This window comes from Choloepus didactylus, chromosome 3 (assembly GCF_015220235.1).
Source record: "Choloepus didactylus isolate mChoDid1 chromosome 3, mChoDid1.pri, whole genome shotgun sequence".
Classification (NCBI taxonomy): Eukaryota; Metazoa; Chordata; class Mammalia; order Pilosa; family Megalonychidae; genus Choloepus; species Choloepus didactylus.
Window position 1 is genome coordinate 199,734,487 of NC_051309.1, and position 24,694 is coordinate 199,759,180.

The window sequence follows — 24,694 nt, forward strand, 5'->3', positions numbered from 1 at the left end:
GCACCTCCCCTCTTGTCCCTGTGGCCTGCCTTGCTTGAGATTCCCAGAGCTGGAAGAGAGGTGGCAGGGAGAGGAGAGTTCCTACAGCTCCATCCTCATTACCCACTGTCATCCGAAGATTGGAATAATTGGAGGTCATCATTTAAATAACTACTGTTGAATTATGGGTGGACTTTAAGGAAGTCTCTAAAAAATAGCTAGACTTGGGGTTGGGTTGACTGGTGTACTGGTTTGTATATATTATGCCCCCCAGAAAAATCCATGTTCTTTGATGCAGTCTTGTGGGGGTAGACCTATTACTGTTGATTACATTGGAATCCTTTGATTGAGTGTTTCCATGGTGATGTGACTCAGTCAACTGTGAAGGAAACTGATTGGATAACTTCCATGGAGGTGTTACCCTGCCCATTCAGGGTGTGTATTAATTGGATCACTGGAGTTGTATAAAGGAGTTCACAGACAGAAGGACCTCGGAGCAACTGTGAGTGACATTTTGAAGAGGTGCTACAGCTAAGAGAAGGATGAAATGCCCCAAGAGCAACATTTTGGAGAACACCATTTTGAAACACAACCTGGAATCAGCAGACGCCAGCCACATGCCTTCCCAGCTAACAGAGGTTTTCTGGACATCTTTGGCCATCCTCCAGTGAAGGTACCCTTTGTTGATGTCTTACCTTGGACACTTTATGGCCTTAAGACTGTAACTTTATAACCAAATAAATCCCCTTTATAAAAGCCAATCCATTTCTGGTATTCTGCATTCTGGCAGAATTAGCAAACTGGAACAACTGGCAAGAATAAGAATAGGCTTTACGACAGCAACTTCTGGGAAGGCAAATGGATTAGCGTTCAATTGACAGACCCTTGCTCCAGGGGGACACAAAACAGATCAGAACTAATGTGGATATGGAGGGCATTCCAGCAGTCACAACACTGCTGTGGGCCAGGAGACCCCGTCCTGGCAAAAGTTTCCCTGCTGGCCAGGTACTGATGGTGCCTCGATGGCCCCTTGGTGCTGGGCTAAGAGTGATCTGCAACTAGACACAGAAGCTGAGCAGGAGGCTTATGGAGTGGGGAGTGGGTTGAAATCCCTTGTCATGCCCTCTCCCTCCTTCACACGGTGCTTCCTGCAGCGACTCCCCTCCCACGGCTCTGGCTGTGCCCACAGTGCCCTGGACACAGGTCACAGCCATAAGGAGGCTGTTGCTGATAATAATGGTTCCAGCTGTAGTAACCCACAAAGGAGGGAGCAGAGGGAAAGACTTTAAAGTTAAGGCCTCTGCTCAGATTTTATGAAGGTCAGTAATGAATACTCTTGGTGGATTACTTTATTTCTCTTGAACAACAATATTTTAAACACACACACACAAACACACACAAATGAGGTGGCCAGTCTCTCCCGGTGGGGCCTCCCCAACACTCGGGATGTGAGGACAGAGCGTGCACCCTACAGGCCCATGGTGTGGGATCTCACCGTCCACCAGGAAGCAGGCGTGCACTTGGTTTCCACTGCCAGCCTGAAGCAGCTCCAGCTCACCCTTTGGGACTCATGGAAATTACCGCCTCCTCCAGGAAGCTGCTGCTGATGCCCCAAGGCTTGGCTGGGTGGCCCGCTCATGTGCTCCTACAGTGCGTTTGGCTCACGTCTGGGTATGACTATTCATGCCGTGCTGTAACTGCCCATTTGTGTTTCATCTCTCTAACTTGTGAAACTCTTTCACACTGCGGGCTGTGATTCATTCACCATCATATCTCTCTTCTAGCATTTGGCATGCAGTAGGAGCTTTATAAATGTCATTTGAATGCATAATAATGGTAAGCCCTCAATATACGATCGCTACTATGGGTCGTACATTATTTTGAGGTCTTTTATATGCATCATCTTATTTAATCCTCACAACAGCCCTATAAGGTAAGACTGTCTTGAACAGCTGCCAGCATCACTTGTCTCGGAAGAGATGGAAACAGGATTCAAACCCAGGCCTGCTGACTCGAAGACCTGAACCCACCATTGAATACTCTGAAAGCATCCAACAAACCACCCCGGAAATGGTTTGTCTTCTCTTACAAGAATTCTACCAACCCCAAGAGAGCTAGATGTGAGAAAATGCAGTCATCACAGTAAAAGTGAGTCACTCTCATTTTTTGATGTAGAGTGCTCTATGTCTGTGAGCTGGATATGCCTCCAAATTCTGGAACTGCAGTGAAAGGTGTCCATAATTATACAAAAGCATTCATAGATTTTGCAGATGAGGAAATAGGCCTAAAATAGGAACTACTCAAGGCCTCATAGATCTCTGGGACACAGCTAGAACTGAACATGCAAATCTTCCAATTCCAACATCAGAATGCTTGTACTCTACAACCCTGGCCTTGGAAGGTCCACATCTCCACCCACTGAACTGGGGAGAAAGTTCCAGAGAATGTTCTGGCTGCACATCTTCCTTCATTAATGTTGTCCTTGCCTGGAGGGCAAACATGGTAATGATGTCTTAGTGTTCCACTGGGTATCCTGAGGTGCTTCATTAACACTTTTGAGGATATATTGTTTTCAAGTCAAGAGAAATTGCTAGTCTAATGTTCTTTTCTCTTTATAGAACAAAACAAACTGGATCTTTTTAATAAGCACCATACCACCCTCCTCCACAATGTGTATTAGTTTGGGTTATTATTTAGGTGTTTCTCACAGATGATATTATCATTATTCATACTCGCTAATGTGTGAATGACTAATCCTAACTTCCTCTGCATCTACAGACAGCAGAGAACAAAAAGTCACTTCAGGGTCCCACAAGTGTGTAGGTGTTGGGTAAAAAATAATACTTGGTAATGGCATCACCATACCTATCTCTAAACTTTTTTGAGGCCTGTGTTCATTAGACTGATGGAGCTGATGACATTCTCTTGACAACTATATTTGAACATAGTGGAGCCTTCCATAGAATCATTCCCTCAAATAAAGCATTTAGTGCTTTATGTACTTGCATTTTTGCCATTAGAGATGTGCTGATTCACACAGCATCTCCTTAGTTATCCACAGGGTGGAGGTTCGTTTGAATTTGCTGGCTGCTGAGACAAATACCATGCAATGGGTTGGTTGAGAAACAGGAGCTTATTGGCTCATGGTTTTGAAGGTAAGAGAAGTCCAAAATCAAGACGTCATCAGGGTGATACTTTCTCGCAGAAGAGATGTGGTGTTCTGGGGCTGGCTGCTGGTGATCCTTGGTCTTTGGCTTTTCTGTCACATGGCAATGCACAGGATGGCCACTACCGGCTTCTCTGGGTTCTGTTCACTTTGGTTTCTTCCTGTGACTTTCTCCTCTGTGTGTCTGAATTTCATTCTGCTTATAAAGGACTCCAAAAATAGAATTAAGACCCATCCTGATTCAGTTGGGCCACACCTCAACTGAAGTAACCTTAGCAAAAGGTTCTACTTATAATAGGTTCACTCCCACAGGAATGGATTAAGAATATGTTTTTCTGGGGTACATAGCTCCAAGGCACCACAGGCGTATTTGGGGGAAAATCCTGTTTAATACAGTGATGACTTACTACAGTGAAGAGCTTTCACAAAGAGGTATACTGCTGCATTAAAATTCAGTGAGATTCTTTCAGGCCACTTCATTTTAGATGCTTCCTTTTAATATAGCAGCCACTTCTATGGTTTCCTTGAGGCTATTTACCATGTCCACAAATCGTCACGTGATCAGAAAGCCAGTACATATCACAGATTTACCTGATGGCTTTGTGGCAGGAAGCTGTCAACCCCAGATACCGGGAACTCTGGATTTGGGATGCTTGTGATTCAGAGGTTACACGTGTGCCTTTTGTGAAAGAATTCTATGTTGAAGTTTCATTGATTCATTAGGGACCTAAGTCTTTAAGGGCTGAGCACTCATGCCTGTTTGGAGTTGAGCTGACAAACTCTTGTTCGCCAGCTGTTTTCCACATGGATCTGGTCTCCGTCACAGGTCAGCTCATTTGTAACTGAATGCTTGGGTGAGGGGTGATGGGTGGAAGTGCCTGCAGATCTGTTATTGGCCTTCTTGTTAAGATCCAGGAAACCTGCCAGAGGGACGTGAGGTTGTCATCCCCATTACCTGAGAGCTGCACGTGCATTATTGAAGTGCATTGGAAAGACAGAAGACTTAGGGAGAGAAAAACACAGCAATTTAATGGATCAGTTAAGATGATTGACTGTTAAGAAAAATGATCCAAAACTTGGGGGGAAAAAAAGGCCAAAAAAGGTCTGCCCGTACCTACAGTGTCATACTGGAGCATTGTCTAATAAGCTTGTTTAAGGGTCACCAGATTCTCCAAGGAAATGTTATTTTTTTGCTTTTACCTTATTATTCGTTCTGATTAGAGTCTAGATGGCTGCAAACATAGCTGTTAACTTGTGGGAAACTGGTAAGATGGAAATGGTTTTTGTCTGATAGAGAAGGCTCCCCAAAGGTTATGTATGGTTTGATGATCTCCTACATCATTGAACATTTTTGCATCTAACAACAGTGGTATCCCACTTTTCCTTTTTTTTCACTGAAAATATGTATGTATCAGTTTCTAATATCCTTCTTTGAACCAACTTTGTTTTCCTACTGATTCCCTCAATAATAAATTAATTACCATTTTGGCATAATTCTCATACAAACATGCAGTGAGCACGTGACAAATTGAAAATTGAAAATTATACTTTGATGGGGTATTGGAGCCAGATAGATCAGGTTCAAATTCTAGCTCCTCTTCTTACTAAGCTGGGGGTTTTCAGAGGGACCCCAAAAATCTCTCTAAGCCTCAATTTCCCTGAGTGAAAAAACCTACTCACATTACATGAGCTGGAGGCTGTAAAATGCTAGACACACGGTAAAAGGTAGGGAGATGGGAGGAAGCATTTCCTTCCAGCTATCCCTAGACTGCTTTTGTCCTGAGTATGTGTGCAGAGCAGGGAAAAGGACACAGTCTCTTCTGAGACTGCCCTCTTGCACCTTATCCCTCAGAGCCCACAGGGAGGAGGGACAAAGACCAGACCCACGGAGAGAACCATCTATTCATCTGTCTCTTCCTTTATTGCACCAGCAGCCACTGAGGCTCTGGGATCCTGATGGAATGCTTTTGGAGCTATTTTCGATAGCCCAGCGCTTGACAAAGGACAGCAACCCTGTCCGCCATTCCCACAGCTCGCTAGCTATTTGATCACGCCTTTTGGACGGCCGCATGGTCAGTGTGCATCGATCATGCTGGAAGCAGCCAACTGGCCCCTTCCAGGCAGCCACAGCTGCATCAGCCGCCACCACTCACTGAGGCTGCTTCCCTTACACCCCACTCGCAAATGAACTACTCAGGGTTTATTTCTACTCTAGCACCATGCACCTTTGCTGCCAACTGAAGCATGAAGAGCCTGCAAACCAGACTTCCAGGAGGATGAATTAGGTGATGCAGATTACAAACGGCTTTCTTTTCTGACAGACAAGGTGGCAATGGCGAGCAGGGGCAATGTCTGCAGAGCTCTGGGGTGTGTGGTGGCAAGGCACGTGGTGCACTAGGGACTGGGTTTGCAGGCTGCTGAACACTGAAACACTGAGCAGACTGCAAAGGCCACCATTCCTCCTTAGTCCTTCTCGAGCCCCAGGCCCAGGGATGGCACCAAAGGAAGAATTGCAAAGAGGTGATCCTGTTGCAGGGCTTCTCAGAGATATGGGTGTAGACCAGGGTAAAGACAAGAGAGTTGACTCTAGAGGGATTTTAAGTTTCTTCACACTCAGGAGATAGAACAGGAGACTGAGTCCTAAGTCCCAGTGGAAAGAGAAGTGCTCTGGCTTCAACCCTTACTAGCTGTGAGAGACTCCATGCAAGGTATTTAACCTTCGGAGAGCTGGTGGCTTTTTTTGTAAATTGGAGACAACACACACATATGAAAGTGGATGCGAGAACAAAAATGGGAAAATGGAAAACAAAGGTCCTTTGACACAATGCTAGCAAATGGGAGCTAAAAAAAATCATCGCTTCTCTTCTCCCTTCTCTATTTCGCTAACCAGGAGTTCTCTAAGTTCAAAAGTAAGGTGGAACAAGGGTATGACTTGGGTCAATAAATCTTTTTGAGTAGTGGAAGGCAATGCCCAGATCCACTGTGGGCGTCGGATTAGCCCTTTCCTAAAAGGCCCCAGGCATTGTCTAGGTTCAGGGCTGAGGTGAACCCTTTGCTGAAATGGTGTCCCTGATTACCACTTCTGTGTTCAAGACCTTAACTCCTCTCCTGCTTTCTATCAAAGCCTATCTGTTCTGCGTCCCATTCTCTCTGCTTCTGAAAGTGATAGTGAAGTGAACAAAGACACCCTATGAATGGTGTTGACCAGGAGAACTGTGTGTGTGTGTGTGTGTGTGTGTGTGTGTCCATATGCACGAAGACTTCAAGTGCTGTTCAAATCACCATTCAGAATATGAGATCAATTTGAACAGAAACCAAAAGATTAGCTATGGAGTTCTTGACATGCTCCTCCATTCAGGTCTATCTGATGGAAAGATAAATAATTATGCATCACTGCTTAAACAAAGCACACCAAGAAAATTAATGATTCCTTTGAGTCATACTCTTGCATGGGCCAGCTGCTACATGCAAAGTGATCCAAATTTTTCTGTCTGTCTCTATCACTCACTTCACTCCTGAAGAGAACAGAGATGAGATTTTTTTTAAAAAAAGAAAGATATTGACCCACAACTGTCAATCCCTTATTCTACTTTGTAAGAAGGTAATGAGACCTGTTCTAGCAACGTAGGTTGGTTGAAGGAGGTACTTCCTTTGTCTTTGGGGGAGGGCCTAACCCATCCTCCTGCCTTCCACAGGCAGTATCATCCAGCCTATTCATCTTTTTCTTCTTCTTTTTTCTCTCATCTCAAGCACTGACTAGTTGTAGAGTTGGTGGCTCACCATCTTTGCACCAACTCTTCCCAGGGTTGCTTCGGGTGGCCCTGCTCTCTTTGGCTGTATGAAGACCCCATGAGACAGATGCCCTCACCTGGGTTCAGTCCCTCCCAGGCCTTCACTGCTCAACTCCAGAGGCACCATTTGCTTTTGAGACTGTGAATGCTGCCCCCTTGGAGCTCAAGGCCGATTTACATGGACTCCAGTGTGAACAATGCTGAGCTGGGCAATGTGGTAGAACCAGAACACATCATTAGAGGCCCAGCTGGGGCCACTTTCCTGGGCTTGCAGTTCTTTGTAGCCTTGCTCTTTTCTCTCTAGGGGTTCCCAATGCCTTTTCTGGAGCACACACCCACACATCACCAACACACCACCAACAACAACAAAACCCTCTCCATTTCTCAATGCTGTAGTCCTATATAAAGATGGAATTCAATTCCCCAATATTACATAGCTTTGCCACTTTGCTTGAATAGAAAAAAGAAGAAAAGAAAAGAAAAGGAAAACAGAGCCCAACACTCATTCCTGCAGCATTCTGGTGTCTCTCAGGACAGGAAAGTCTGTTCGGACTGGCCGGCTTGTGGACCAATGCTGCCCTGGCATTCACATGGCTGTGTGCTCTGTGCTTCTCTGCTTGTGAATCACTGGGTAATATGTGAGTTCATCCGGCTATTAAAGCAAGATGAATGTGAAAATGATTTCCCTGCCAAACAGAGTTTTGGGTTATTTGGAGGTGTTTGGGTGACATCTGTGTTCCAGATTTTCAAATTTAGCATGGCAGTTGGCTGTAGGGATGGCTAGCAATTTTGGATATGTTGGAAGCAATACTGTTTGGATACAGAGCTATTCCAGAGTTCCAGCTCTTCTATCCGCTGTGCATGCTGCACTATTCTGCTTTGCTTGCACACGCTAGACTGCAACACAATATTCCGGGTCTTCATGTGTGTGGTTTTCCAGAACTTGTGGACAAGAAAAAGAAAGCAGAGTAGGTAGGAGGCATGATCGCATAATGTACATGACTTACAAACCATGTGTTGAAGAATATTTATTTAAGGGTTTCTTTCCCCAGACTCTGTCCTTCTCCCCCTACCCCCACCCAACCTGTTAATCAGAAGTGGAGCCTCCATATGTCCCAAAGGGGCCCTTTTGACGAGTTTTTATGGAAGTGGAATTATTCTAAGAATCGGTGATGTCTTCTCATTTCACAGCTCTGTGGGGTGATTGCTGCTCCCCATGATGGTGGAGGGGGGAACGAGGGTCAGGTCCATAATTGTCTGCTCTATATCTGAGGCAATCTCAGTTCTAGGTCAAGTTGGGTAGTGACTGGTGCACAGTGCTCAGGGGACACTGGCACACGAGGTCTGCTCAGATTGAAACCAGGCTCTTTCTCTTGGGAGGGTGAAGGTCTCCACACTCTGATTGCTGTGCATCTTCTGCCTTGACCCCACCTATTCAACAGCCCAAGTGATCATAAGTTGAGCCCTGGAAACATGAGAGCCCCATTATATCCCTAGCCTCCTGATTGTTGATTCCTAATGTGTCTTCACCTGGCCCCCCATCCTGACTTCCACTCCCAGTGATTGTTGAGATTGACTTAAGACTTTATTCTGAAATCATCTTGCACATTGGTTTCCCTGACAGAGATTGTCCTGTGCCGTTCAGAACACATTACTGATTCCTACAATTTTCAAACTGTGTTTCATGGTTCCACGTGGGAGAAAAAACAATGCTGTGTTCTGATATGCTAATGTGCTTTGCATACTTCCAAGAAGGAGACAGAGTAGGCAATTTTCCCAAATGTATTTGACCACAGATGCTCCATTTTTGCCAAATACTTATTAATATCTCCTGAGATACAAGTTCACCAAACCATAATTAGGATATGCTGGCATTTGTATTGCTTCCCCATTGCCCAACAGCATCAAAAAGGAAGTCCTGAGTCCCTGAAGACTTTCTTGCTCTCAATTCAAAATTTCCAAAGAGTGCTCCTGCCTGAAATTACTTGCTTACAATTATTCCCTGCCAGTAGTTAAGAATCACTATTTGAGAGACTCATGAATTCTCTGAGACATTGTTTGACCCATACCAAGTTTTCTTAATTCACTTTAGGATTCATTATTGGTTCTGGAAACAAGAAAGAATTTGGGTCACTTACTTGAACGAGTCAAGAGCATCACTGACTGCATTGGCAAAATTGATATCCGTTGGAACATTTTTGTATTCTAGGCAGTAAGTAGGTCTCACACCAAGAATTTCAACTTCACAGCCTAAGAAGGAAAAAATGGTAAATGGTTACTTTCTTCAATAAGTGAGGTAGGAATATGAGCCCATTTCAGGAAGCAAATACCATTGGTCAAAATAAAATTTTTATTTATTCCCTTAAAAAAAAAGTCTTAATTTATTGCTGATAGGTATTTAACTGTATTTTGTTTAACTAGAGCAAAAGTTCTCAAATTCATTGCTTTGCAACACTGGTGTCCCATTACTGGGATCTTCTCTAGATGGGTAATGGCTGCCTTTCCCAATTTGAAACAAAAAAAAACACTTAGTACATAGAAATGTCTGAATAAAAACTTTATTCTCCGTAAAAGTTTTATAACTACTGAGTCTTCTAGAGTAGACCTTTGCCTATTCTAGAATCAGGTATTAGGTGGTATTTGATTAGTCAGAGAATTGCAAAATAAGAATTTTGAAATTCTTTGGTATTAAAAAACTAACTGGACATAGAGGTACTACACCACATAAACACACTTTAAAAACACTGAACTGGATAAAATACAATACAGAAGATGGCAGACTGGTGAGCTGTATGTTTTAGTTACTCCTCCAGGAAAGTAGGTAGAAAGCCAGGAACTGCATGGACTGGACACCACAGAGCAATCTGACTTTGGGCATACTTCATACAACACTCATGAAAACGGGGAACTGCTGAGATCAGCAAAATCTGTACGTTTTTGCGGCCAGGGGACCCACGCCCCTCCCTGCCAGGCTCAGTCCCGGGGGAGGAGGGGCTGTCAGCTCCGGGAAGGAGAAGGGAGAACTGCAGTGGCAGCCCTTATCGGAAACTCATTCTGCTGATCCAAACTCCAACCATAGACAGACGGAGACCAGACACCAGAAAATCTGAGAGCAGCCAGCCCAGCAGAGAGGAGACAGGCATAGAAAAAAACACGAAAAACTCCAGAATAAAAGCGGAGGATTTTTGGAGTTCTGGTGAACATAGAAAGGGGAAGGGCAGAGCTCAGGCCCGAGCTCAGGCCCTGAGGCGCATATGCAAATCCCGAAGAAAAGCTGATCTCTCTGCCCTGTGGACCTTTCCTTAATGGCCCTGGTTGCTTTGTCTCTTAGCATTTCAATAACCCATTAGATCTCTGAGGAGGGCCCGTTTTTTTTTTTTTTTTTTTTAATCCTTTTTTCTTTTTCTAAAACAATTACTCTAAGAAGCCCAATACAGAAAGCTTCAAAGACCTGCAATTTGGGCAGGTCAAGTCAAGAGCAGAACTAGGAGAGCTCTGAGACAAAACGCAATAATCTAGTGGCTGAGGAAATTCACTAAACACCACAACTTCCCAAGAAAAGGGGGGTGTCCACTCACAGCCATCATCCTGGTGGACAGGAAACACTCCTGCCCATCGCCAGCCCCATAGCCCAGAACTGCCCCAGACAACCCAGTGTGATGGAAGTGCTTCAAATAATAGGCACACACCACAAAACTGGGCGTGGACATTAGCCTTCCCTGAAACCTCAGCTGATTGTCCCAGAGTTGGGAAGGTAGAGCAGTGTGAATTAACAAAGCCCCATTCAGCCATCATTTCAGCAGACTGGGAGCCTCCCTACACAGCCCAGCAGCCCAGAACTGCCCTGGGGGGATGGCACTCACCTGTGACATAGCACAGTCATCCCTCAACAGAGGACCCGGGGTGCACGGCCTGGAAGAGGGGCCCACTTGCAAGTCTCAGGAGCCATACGCCAATACCAAGGACTTGTGGGTCAGTGGCAGAGACAAACTGTGGCAGGACTGAACTGAAGGATTAGACTATTGCAGCAGCTTTAAAACTCTAGGATCACCAGGGAGATTTGATTGTTAGAGCCACCCCCCCCCTCCCTGACTGCCCAGAAACACGCCCCATATACAGGGCAGGCAACACCAACTACACACGCAAGCTTGGTACACCAATTGGACCCCACAAGACTCACTCCCCCACTCACAAAAAGGCTAAGCAGGGGAGAACTGGCTTGTGGAGAACAGGTGGCTCGTGGATGCCACCTGCTGGTTAGTTAGAGAAAGTGTACTCCATGAAGCTGTAGATCTGATAAATTAGAGATAAGGACTTCAATTGGACTACAAATCCTAAAAGAACCCTATCAAGTTCAGCAAATGCCAAGAGGCCAAAAACAACAGAAAATTATAAAGCATATGAAGAAACCAGATGATATGGATAACCCAAGCCCAAGCACCCAAATCAAAAGACCAGAAGAGACACAGCACCTAGAGCAGCTACTCAAAGAACTAAAGATGAACAATGAGACCATAGTATGGGATACAAAGGAAATCAAGAAGACCCTAGAAGAGCATAAAGAAGACATCGCAAGACTAAATAAAAAAATAGATGATCTTATGGAAATTAAAGAAACTGTTGACCAAATTAAAAAGATTCTGGACACTCATAGTACAAGACTAGAGGAAGTTGAACAATGAATCAGTGACCTCGAAGATGACAGAATGGAAAATGAAAGCATAAAAGGAAGAATGGGGGAAAAAATTGAAAAAATCGAAATGGACCTCAGGGATATGATAGATAATATGAAACGTCCAAATATAAGACTCATTGGTGTCCCAGAAGGGGAAGAAAAGGGTAAAGGTCTAGGAAGAGTATTCAAAGAAATTGTTGGGGAAAACTTCCCAAATCTTCAAAACAACATAAATACACAAATCATAAATGCTCAGCGAACTCCAAATAGAATAAATCCAAATAAACCCACTCCGAGACATATACTGATCACACTGTCAAACACAGAAGAGAAGGAGCAAGTTCTGAAAGCAGCAAGAGAAAAGCAATTCACCACATACAAAGGAAACAGCATAAGACTAAGTAGTGACTACTCAGCAGCCACCATGGAGGCGCGAAGGCAGTGGCACGATATATTTAAAATTCTGAGTGAGAAAAATTTCCAGCCAAGAATACTTTATCCAGCAAAGCTCTCCTTCAAATTTGAGGGAGAGCTTAAATTTTTCACAGACAAACAAATGCTGAGAGAATTTGCTAACAAGAGACCTGCCCTACTGGAGATACTCAAGGGAGCCCTACAGACAGAGAAACAAAGAAAGGACAGAGAGACTTGGAGAAAGGTTCAGTACTAAAGAGATTCGGTATGGGTACAATAAAGGATATTAATAGACAGAGGGGAAAAATATGACAAACATAAACCAAAGGATAAGATGGCTGATTCAAGAAATGCCTTCACGGTTATAACGTTGAATGTAAATGGATTAAACTCCCCAATTAAAAGATATAGATTCGCAGAATGGATAAAAAAAAATGAACCATCAATATGTTGCATACAAGAGACTCATCTTAGACACAGGGACACAAAGAAACTGAAAGTGAAAGGATGGAAAAAAATATTTCATGCAAGCTACAGCCAAAAGAAAGCAGGTGTAGCAATATTAATCTCAGATAAAATAGACTTCAAATGCAGGGATGTTTTGAGAGACAAAGAAGGCCACTACATACTAATAAAAGGGGCAATTCAGCAAGAAGAAATAACAATCGTAAATGTCTATGCACCCAATCAAGGTGCCACAAAATACATGAGAGAAACACTGGCAAAACTAAAGGAAGCAATTGATGTTTCCACAATAATTGTGGGAGACTTCAACACATCACTCTCTCCTATAGATAGATCAACCAGACAGAAGACCAATAAGGATATTGAAAACCTAAACAATCTGATAAATGAATTAGATTTAACAGACATATACAGGACATTACATCCCAAATCACCAGGATACACATAATTTTCTAGTGTTCATGGAACTTTCTCCAGAATAGATCATATGCTGGGACATAAAACAAGCCTCAGTAAATTTCAAAAGATTGAAATTATTCAAAGCACATTCTCTGACCACAATGGAATACAGTTAGAAGTCAATAACCAACAGAGACTTAGAAAATTCACAAATACCTGGAGGTTAAACAACATACTCCTAAACAATCAGTGGGTTAAAGAAGAAATAGCAAGAGAAATTGCTAAATATATAGAGACGAATGAAAATGAGAACACAACATACCAAAACCTATGGGATGCAGCAAAAGCAGTGCTAAGGGGGAAATTTATAGCACTAAACGCAAATATTAAAAAGGAAGAAAGAGCCAAAATCAAAGAACTAAGTGATCAACTGAAGAAGCTAGAAAATGAACAGCAAACCAATCCTAAACCAAGTACAAGAAAAGAAATAACAAGGATTAAAGCAGAAATAAATGACATAGAGAACAAAAAAACAATAGAGAGGATAAATATCACCAAAAGTTGGTTCTTTGAGAAGATCAACAAGATTGGCAAGCCCCTAGCTAGACTGACAAAATCAAAAAGAGAGAAGACCCATATAAACAAAATAATGAATGAAAAAGGTGACATAACTGCAGATCCTGAAGAAATTAAAAAAATTGTAAGAGGATACTATGAACAACTGTATGGCAACAAACTGGATAATGTAGAGGAAATGGACAATTTCCTGGAAACATATGAACAACCTAGACTGACCAGAGAAGAAATAGAAGACCTCAACCAACCCATCACAAGCAAAGAGATCCAATCAGTCATCAAAAATCTTCCCACAAATAAATGCCCAGGGCCAGATGGCTTCACAGGGGAATTCTACTAAACTTTCCAGAAAGAACTGACACCAATCTTACTCAAACTCTTTCAAAACATTGAAGAAAATGGAACACTACCTAACTCATTTTATGAAGCTAACATCAATCTAATACCAAAACCAGGCAAAGATGCTACAAAAAAGGAAAACTACCGGCCAATCTCCCTAATGAATATAGATGCAAAAATCCTCAACAAAATACTTGCAAATCGAATCCAAAGACACATTAAAAAAATCATACACCATGACCAAGTGGGGTTTATTCCAGGCATGCAAGGATGGTTCAACATAAGAAAATCAATCAATATATTACAACACATTAACAAGTCAAAAGGGAAAAATCAATTGATCATCTCAATAGATGCTGAAAAAGCATTTGACAAAATCCAACATCCATTTTTGATAAAAACACTTCAAAAGGTAGGAATTGAAGGAAACTTCCTCAACATGATAAAGAGCATATATGAAAAACCCACAGCCAGCATAGTACTCAATGGTGAGAGACTGAAAGCCTTCCCTCTATGATCAGGAACAAGACAAGGATGCCCGCTGTCACCACTGTTATTCAACATTGTGCTGGAAGTGCTAGCCAGGGCAATCCAGCAAGACAAAGAAATAAAAGGCATCCAAATTGGAAAAGAAGAAGTAAAACTGTCATTGTTTGCAGATGATACGATCTTATATCTAGAAAACCCTGAGAAATCGACGATACAGCTACTAGAGCTAATAAACAAATTTAGCAAACTAGCGGGATACAAGATTAATGCACATAAGTCAGTAATGTTTCTATATGCTAGAAATGAACAAACTGAAGAGACACTCAAGAAAAAGATACCATTTTCAATAGCAACTAAAAAAATCAAGTACCTAGGAATAAACTTAACCAAAGATGTAAAAGACCTATACAAAGAAAACTACATAACTCTACTAAAAGAAATAGAAGGAGACCTTAAAAGATGGAAAAATATTCCATGTTCATGGATAGGAAGGCTAAATGTCATTAAGATGTCAATTCTACCCAAACTCATCTACAGATTCAATGCAATCCCAATCAAAATTCCAACAACCTACTTTGCAGACTTGGAAAAGCTAGTTATCAAATTTATTTGGAAAGGGAAGATGCCTCGAATTACTAAAGACACTCTAAAAAAGAAAAACGAAGTGGGAGGACTTACACTCCCTGACTTTGAAGCTTATTATAAAGCCACAGTTGCCAAAACAGCATGGTACTGGCACAAAGATAGACATATAGATCAATGGAATCGAATTGAGAATTCAGAGATAGACCCTCAGATCTATGGCCGACTGATCTTTGATAAGGCCCCCAAAGTCACTGAACTGAGCCATAATGGTCTTTTCAACAAATGGGGCTGGGAGAGTTGGATATCCATATCCAAAAGAATGAAAGAGGACCCCTACCTCACACCCTACACAAAAATTAACTCAAAATGGACCAAAGATCTCAATATAAAAGAAAGTACCATAAAACTCCTAGAAGATAATGTAGGAAAACATCTTCAAGACCTTGTATTAGGCGGCCACTTCCTAGACTTTACACCCAAAGCACAAGCAACAAAAGAGAAAATAGATAAATGGGAACTCCTCAAGCTTAGAAGTTTTTGCACCTCAAAGGAATTTCTCAAAAAGGTAAAGAGGCAGCCAACTCAATGGGAAAAAATTTTTGGAAACCATGTATCTGACAAAAGACTGATATCTTGCATATACAAAGAAATCCTACAACTCAATGACAACAGTACAGTCGGCCCAATTATAAAATGGGCAAAAGATATGAAAAGACAGTTCTCTGAAGAGGAAATACAAATGGCCAAGAAACACATGAAAAAATGTTCAGCTTCACTAGCTATTAGAGAGATGCAAATTAAGATCACAATGAGATACCATCTAACACCGGTTAGAATGGCTGCCATTAATCAAACAGGAAACTACAAATGCTGGAGGGGATGTGGAGAAATTGGAACTCTTATTCATTGTTGGTGGGACTGTATAATGGTTCAGCCACTCTGGAAGTCAGTCTGGCAGTTCCTTAGAAAACTAGATATAGAGTTACCATTCGATCCAGCGATTGCCCTTCTCGGTATATACCCGGAAGGTCGGAAAGCAGTGACATGAACAGATATCTGCACGCCAATGTTCATAGCAGCATTATTCACAATTGCCAAGAGATGGAAACAACCCAAATGTCCTTCAACAGATGAGTGGATAAATAAAATGTGGTATATACACACTATGGAATACTACGTGGCAGTAAGAAGGAACGATCTGGTGAAACATATGACAACATGGATGAACCTTGAAGACATAATGCTGAGCGAAATAAGCCAGGCACAAAAAGAGAAATATTATATGCTACCACTAATGTGAACTTTGAAAAATGTAAAACAAATGGTTTATAATGTAGAATGTAGGGGAAGTAGCAATAGAGAGCAATTAAGGAAGGGGGAACAATAATCCAAGAAGAACAGATAAGCTATTTAACGTTCTGGGGATGCCCAGGAATGACTATGGTCTGTTAATTTCTGATGGATATAGTAGGAGCAAGTTCACAGAAATGTTGCTATATTAGGTAACTTTCTTGGGGTAAAGTAGGAACATGTTGGAAGTTAAGCAGTTATCTTAGGTTAGTTGTCTTTTTCTTACTCCCTTGTTATGGTCTCTTTGAAATGTTCTTTTATTGTATGTTTGTTTTCTTTTTAACTTTTTTTTCATACAGTTGATTTAAAAAAGAAGGGAAAGTTAAAAAAAAAAAAAAAAGAAAAACAAGAAAAAAAAAAAAGATGTAGTGCCCCCTTGAGGAGCCTGTGGAGAATGCAGGGGTATTCGCCTACCCCACCTCCATGGTTGCTAACATGACCACAGACATAAGGGACTGGTGGTTTGATGGGTTGAACCCTCTACCACAGGTTTTACCCTTGGGAAGACGGTTGCTACAAAGGAGAGGATAGGCCTCCCTATGGTTGTGCCTAAGAGCCTCCTCCCGAATGCCTCTTTGTTGCTCAGATGTGGCCCTGTCTCTCTAGCTAAGCCAACTTGAAAGGTGAAATCACTGCCCTCCCCCCTACGTGGGATCAGACACCCAGGGGAGTGAATCTCCCTGGCAATGTGGAATACGACTCCCGGGGAGGAATGTAGACTTGGCATCGTGGGACAGAGAACATCTTCTTGACCAAAAGGGGGATGTGAAAGGAAATGAAATAAGCTTCAGTGGCAGAGAGATTCCAAAAGGAGCCGAGAGGTCACTCTGGTGGGCACTCTTATGCACACTTTAGACAACCATTTTTAGGTTCTAAAGAATTGGGGTAGCTGGTGGTGGATACCTGAAACTATCAAACTACAACCCAGAACCCGTGAATCTCGAAGAGAGTTGTATAAAAATGTAGCTTATGAGGGGTGACAATGGGATTGGGAAAGCCATAAGGACCACACTCCACTTTGTCTAGTTTATGGATGGATGAGTAGAAAAATAGGGGAAGGAAACAAACAGACAAAGGTACCCAGTGTTCTTTTTTACTTCAATTGCTCTTTTTCACTCTAATTATTATTCTTGTTATTTTTGTGTGTGTGCTAATGAAGGTGTCAGGGATTGATTTGGGTGATGAATGTACCACTATGTAATGGTACTGTAAACAATCGAAAGTACGATTTGTTTTGTATGACTGTGTGGTATGTGAATATATCTCAATAAAATGAAGATTAAAAACAAAACAAAACAAAAAAAAACACTGAACTATAACAAGGATGCTGAGCCCTGACCTTTCTTCTCACAAAATGAAGTAAAAGAATCAAAGGCATTTGTACTGGGAAGAGACATCCAACCCTATTATCAGAATATAGGGTAGGAGGGTGTTCTAGTTTGCTAATGCTGCGGAATGCAAAACACCAGAGATGGATTGGCTTTTATAAAAAGGGGGTTTATTTGGCTATACAGTCAGTCTTAAGGCCACAAAGTATCCAAAGTAACACATCAGTAATCGGGTACCTTCACTGGAGGATGGCCAATGGCGTCCGGAAAACCTGTTAGCTGGGAAGGCACGTGGCTGGCATCTGCTCCAAAGTTCTGGTTTCAAAATGACTTTCTTCCAGGACATTCCTCTCTAGCAAGCTTGCTCTTCTTCAAAACATCACTCACAGCTGCACTGAGTTCCATCTCTGAGTCAGCACATTTATATGGCTCCACTGATCAAGGCCCACCCTGAATGGGTGGGGTCACACCTCCATAGGAGTATCCCACCAAAATCACCACCCACAGCTGGGTGGGGCACATTCCAAGCAAATCTAACCAGCACCAAAACGTCTGTCCCACAAGACCACAAAGATAATGGCATTCGGGGGACACAATACATTCAAACTGGCACAGAGGGGGACAAGATTTAAGTCAGTCTGTTCAATTTAAGTCAGTTGAATACATAGCTATTGAACACCTCCTATGACCTAGTCACTTCATTCCTACATAGTGGATACAAAGAAGAATCAGTCAGATGCTCACCCTGGGTCATTCCAGAGCCCAGTCTAGTGCATGGAGACATACACGGAAACAGTGTAACGTGCGATCTAATGTGAGGAACACACTTACTGGGTAGCGTGGGAGCTCAGATGCAGGCACTTATTATCTCAAGTGCATTGCCTCCTGGTAGCCTTCCTTGAATTTCCATACCAAGATCAGTCCTATGGACTGCATTTAGCCAAGGCTGTGGGCAATGGAGAGGAGGGGCATCCCGGACAAAGAGAGCAGCTGAGCAAAGTTCAAAAGTCAGAAAACATAAGGTGTGTGTGGAAGAGAAAAAAAGCAGAATACAATGCCAAACAAGGGGTGGTAGGACATCAGAGGCTGCTCAGGGAAAATGATTTCCAAGGTGGGATTGAGTAAAAGTGGGGCATGTAGGGAGAACGGAGAGAAAAGTTTGCCTGTCAGTAAACACATTGATCCCAATCCTGGGTACATCTGTTAGTTGGTACAGCTGATTTATGAGAAAGTGTGGCAGCATCCAAGTCAAATCCCTTCACCTCGTATATCATAGCAAGTTCTGAGTGCCCCCCTGAGAGGCTCCATTCCACTCCGTTGACATCTTGGGTTCAGGGAAGGCAAGGGCTGTGTAAGACAACAGAGAGAGAACTAGTCTAAAAGGCAGACAGCTCTTTTTGCCAAGATCTGTGCACTGAGTGGGGCAAACAGATAGATGACTCGGGAGCAAATCCTACCCATGGGTCCTGAAGATATTAGTCATTGTAGAAAATATTTATGGGTCCTTGATTGGTTACAGCAATTTAGATACTGTGTTTTATATGCTGAATGTGATTTGTGAATTTTTATTGTTCTTTCAAAGCTGTTTATTCAACAATGTATGAGGGGCATGCTCTATAACCACTTGGTACTCAGTGCTAAAATCCAAAAGCTAATAAGGCACCGTCTGTCCTTCAAGGGAGTAACAGTCTAACACAATGTGGCCAGATGTCTGCTTCTGGCATCTCTGACACCTGGGTTTGTAAGTTTGTAAATAATGTAATTTTGGCCATGGTTTTGCAAGTAAAGGAAATGGCAACCCTTTTTTTTTCTTAGATTTAAAGTTTTTCTTTATTAATTTTCATTTACAAATACTCTATGCCCACCGAGCAAAACTCCCTCTCCCCCTATCCCTGGTAACCTCTAATCTACTTTCCATCTCACTTTTTTGCTATTTGCACACTTTTTTTAGTATTCATATGTTAATATCAAGCCATAAATGTTTTTTTGTATAATAGACAATAATTATGTTTGCTAGTATTGTTAACAAACGTACATTCTCTTAATCCTTTTGTTGTATTAAAATAAGTTGCACACTTCACCTGAGAAATTTGCCCTTGTCTCCAAGTAAGGTAGTACACACACTACTTTTCATTGGTTAATTACATGTAAACTTCTATAGGTAGAGGTAATTTGTGATAAACTAGAACTGTTACACTGTAATAGAATCCTTTATTTTAAAAAAATTACAATTAATTTCCATTTTAATTTAATTGAGTCTATGGCAGCAGCCAAAGTTTAAGGCTAAGGCAGGAGAATTGAGAATTGAGAAAAATCCTCCCAAAGAACAGGAACCCTTCACTGAATGCAGTCAAAGAATAGAGACAAAATGGAGGATGGAGAGAGATCTTTTGAGTTGCAGAAAGTTAGAGACAAGGTTAGAGAGAAAACGAAGACCCAAAATGTTAGCAGGAGAAATGTAAGGCCTAGAGTCCTCCACTGGGCAAATTCCAAGTCCTGCTACAGGAGTGATCCTGCTATCAGAACATTTTAAACCAGTGGTAAGTTACACTAATTAAAGTTTCAAAAGAGACAGAGATCCAGCTCAACTATAGATTATGTTGACTTAGCCACCCCCCTCAAGACCTGACATAGGAAGGGGCATGCCCTTTCCTGGAGAAATTTGCTACACTCTCTACTGTTCTTTTGCAAATAATGCCCTGCATATAATAAAAAATCACCATACATGCCAAGAAGCAGGGAAATATGCCCTACAATTAAGAGAAAAAGTAGTCAAATGATGACACAAAAATTGGCCAGATGACATAAATGTTGGCCAGAAAGAACAAATATAGAATATCTCTTTAAAATATTACTGACTATTTAAAGTAAAATGAAGAACAATGTATTATAGGGTTTACAACATTGGTAGAAGTAAAAAAAAAAAAATATGACATTGAGACTACAAAGAATGTGGTATGGATAAATAGTAGCTTAAATCCAATTACATATAATTACATCAAATATAAATGGACTAAACCCTTCACTTAAAAGGCAGAGATTGTCAGACTGGATAAAAAAGCAAGACCCAAAAATATGGAATCTAAAAGAGAAAAATTACAAATAATAAGTACATTTACTGGTTTGAAGGAAAGGCATGGAAAAAATGCTATACCATGCAATATTAAATACAAACAATGTTTTCTGCATGTGGCTGTATATAAAACTATATTTCTATAAAATAGCAAATACAGTGAAAATGAGCAACCGGAACTCTCATCATTTGTTGGTGGGAGCATAAAATGGTGCAATCGCTTTACAAAATTGTCTAGCAGTTCCCTATAAAGTCAAGTATGTATCTACTCTATGAATCAGCAACTATCTCCCTGGATATTTATCCAAAATAAATCAAAATATAGGACCACAAAAAGACTTGTACAAGAATGTTCACAGTAGCCTTATTCATAATAGCTCCAAACAGGAAATAACCCAAATATCCATAAATAGGAGCATGGAAAAACAAATTTTGGTATAGTCAAGCAATGAAATACTAAATAAAAAAGAATGAACTACTGATACATGCCACACAATGTATCTCAGAATACATTTTTTAATGTATCTCAAAAATATTATACTGAATTAAAAAGAAGGCAGGCACAAAAGAGTATATACAATATGATTCCATCTATATGAACCTAAAAATGGACAAAACTAATCTATAGTGACAAAAATCAGAAAGTTTCTGCTTCTGGGGATAGGGATGATTGGTTTGAAGGAGGAATGGTAATAGAAATATTCTATATCTTGATTTGAGTGGTAGTTACACAGGCATATGAAATTATGAAAATGTATGAATCTGTACTCTTATGATCTGTGCATTTTACTGTATGTAAATTTTCTCAAAAATTAAAAAATAATTGAGAACCTATATGTGCATAATATTATATTGCGATGTGAATAATATTGAGCAAAGCTGGTTACGTACAAAGGTTAATGACAACAATAACAACCTGTGGTTGAATGGCTACTGTGTATCAGGTACAATATGTGGTGTTTACACACTCTACTTGGTAGATTCTTACAAATCTTCTAAGATAGCTGGTATCATTACCATTTTACATATGGGGAACTCAGACAGGTGAAGAGATTTCCAAGTTGTTATAATGCAAGTGTGAGGGAGATCTAAGATTTGAATTCAGTTCTATCTGATTCAAAAACTTCAGGCATTATTTTTAAATGATAGCTGACAACTTCAGACATGCAAGGGAATGAAGTATGCTTTCCATACTGTTAAGATTCACTCACGTTTACTGAAAAAATAAGTCAAAATAAAAAACCCAAGAATGAAGAAGATGGAGTTTAAAAAATAAATACCAGTGAGTAATGAAACAGCAAAACACAGTCAAGGGGGGAACTTTTGGGGAAGATAGTGGAGTAGGGAACTACAAGACTCACCTTTCCTCCAAAAACAGCTAGTGGACAGGCAGAAACTGTCTGAAATTACTGTTCTGGGGCTCTGGAGGCCAGGGGAGCACCGTACATCATCCAGGGGAGAGCAAGATGAAGAGACTGAGATACTGCAGTAAAAAACTGTGAATAACTTACTCTGCAGCAGTGGCCCACACCCATCCCCCACATTCGAAGTGACCTACCTTGAGTTAGGTCATTGGCTGCTGCAGATGGGAGGGACATGAAAGCCCTGCTCCCCAAGAACAGGGAGGATCACAGCTCAGGACTGATCATTGCTTTTGATCAGTGAATGCACAGCACTGGATTCTGGATCTGAACTGCAGTTTTATCCCACCCCAGACAGGAACTGCCACCATCATTGCTTGAACCCTACCCCAACAGGTTTAAAGACACACCGCCTACTTAGGGCTGTGGGGAACAGTTTGCCCAAAGAGTGCCATCTGCTGAGCAGGCCAGGAATGTGCAGCCTCAGAGGGCCAACAAAAAGCTCTTTGGCATCTTTCCTGACCCCCTTTCCAGGGCTGTTTGGAACTGATTTGTGCTCTCTTCCTGGGTCCCTGGCTCTGTTTTGGCTGGGAAATACTGACTTGGGAAAGTCTTCTCCAGTGTGATTCTCCTCCCAGAATTTACCCTCTATGCAAAAGCAGCTAGAGACAGTGAAAGGAGTGTAAAAAACTAGAAACAAACCAATAACAAACAGAACTGATCAAGATTCCTGGAGAAGGAACAGAAGGAAGGAAGCTTTCTCCTGCAGGTGAAACAATTGCACAAAAAGTTCAATCTTAAAAATTGTACTACATATTCAGGGGAAGAATCAGACGAAGAAGAGCAGAAAAAAGTCTGATCAAACATGGGCTATTCTACAGGTCTAGAATGAATTAGACCAAACATCAAAGAAGAACTGTAACAAAAAGAAAATCAAGAATAAAACACTAGACATGAGAGAGAAACTGATCTTAAGCATAAACTCTTCAAGATAATCAGACTTCAGCAAAAAGTTATAAGTCATACTTAGAAATGGGAAGATACAGCCCAGTCAAGGGAACAAATTAAAACTTCAGAGGAGAAACAGAATTTGAAACAATCAAAGATATTCAAACAAATCTCCTAAATCAATTCAAGAAGATGAAGGAAAACATGGCTAAAGAGATAAAGGACATTAAGAAGACACTATGTGAGTATAAAGAAGAATTAGAAAGTATGAAAAAAATACTAGAACATATGGGAATGAAAGGCACAATAGAAGAGATGAAAAATATACTAGATGCATACAATAGCAGATTTGAACAGGCAGAAAAAAGAGTCAGTGAACTAGAAGATAGAACATTCAAAATCTTACAAAAAGAAAAATAGATTGAGAAAAGAATGGAAGAAATTGAGCAAGGTCTCAGGGAATTGAATGACAGCATGAAGCACAAAATATACACAGCATGGGTGTCCAATAAGGAGAAGAAAAGGGGAAAGTGGCAAAGAGAATTTCTGAGGAAATAATGACCAAAAATTTCCCAAATCTTATAGAAGACACAAATATACATGTCCAAGAAGCACAACACATTCCAAACAGAATAAATTCTAATAGATCTACTCTGAGATACAAACTAATCAGAATGTCAAATGCCAAAGATAAAGACAGCACCCTGAAAACAGAAACAGAAAGGCAATTCACATATAAGGGAACAGCAATAAGATTAAGTGCCAAAACTGTGGAGGCAAGAAGGCAAGGTAACACATCTTTAAGATACTGAAAGAGAAAAACTGCCAGCCTAGAATTCTTTATCTGGAAACACTGTCATTCAAAAACAAGGGCGAGTTTAAAATATTCACAGATAAACAGAAACAGAGAGAATTTGTTAACAAAAGACTTGCCTTACAAGAAATACTAAAGAGAGTTCTGCAGGATGAAAGGAAAAGACAGGAGAGAGAAGTTTGCAGACTAGAGTAGAAATAAATATTATCAGTAAGGGTAACTAAAAGGATAAAATGAGAGACAAAAATAAGATATGACAGATAAAAACCCAAGGATAAGGTGGTCAAAATAAGTACTTCCTTTATAGTAATATCATTGAATGTTAATGGATTAAACTCCCCAATCAAAACACAAATTGGCAGAATGGAAAAAAATTATGATCCATCTAAATATTGTCTACAAGGGATTCACCTTAAGTTCAAGGACACAAATAGTTTGAAAGTGAATGTTTGGTAAAAGATATTGCACATGAACAGTAACCAAAAAGAGCTTGGGTAGCTATAATAATATTGGACAAAAATAGACTTTAACTGCACAACCATTATAAGAGACAAAGAAGGATACCATGTATTAATAAAAGAGTCTCCACCAAGAAGAAATAACAACCATAAATATTTATGCACCTAACCATGGTGCCCCAAAATGCATGAGGCAAACATTGGCAAAACTGAAGGAAGAAATAGATGACTCTGCAATAATAGTACAATATACCACTATCACCAATGGATAAAGCATCTAGACAGAGGATCAATAAGGAAACAGAACTTGAATAATATGAAAAATGAAATAGATCTAACAGACATATATAGGCTATTGCACCCAAAAATAGCAGAATATACATTCTTCTCAAGTGCTCATGGATCATTCCATGGGATAGATTACATGTTGGGTCACAAAACAAGTCTCAATAAATTTAGAAAAATTGAAATTATACAAAACATT

At 40.9% G+C, this 24,694-nt stretch overlaps 1 protein-coding gene across 2 annotated transcripts in view; it reads right to left on the reverse strand.

Annotated features, from left to right (window-relative positions):
* ENPP6 (ectonucleotide pyrophosphatase/phosphodiesterase 6) overlaps positions 1 to 24,694 on the reverse strand; it is a 154,413-nt gene that overhangs the window by 28,043 nt on the left and 101,676 nt on the right. For both annotated transcript variants that reach the window (XM_037831089.1, XM_037831087.1), the window contains exon 3: positions 9,075 to 9,186. In XM_037831089.1, coding sequence (XP_037687017.1) covers positions 9,075 to 9,186 — 112 coding nt within the window. The remainder of the gene's footprint in view (positions 1 to 9,074; positions 9,187 to 24,694) is intronic.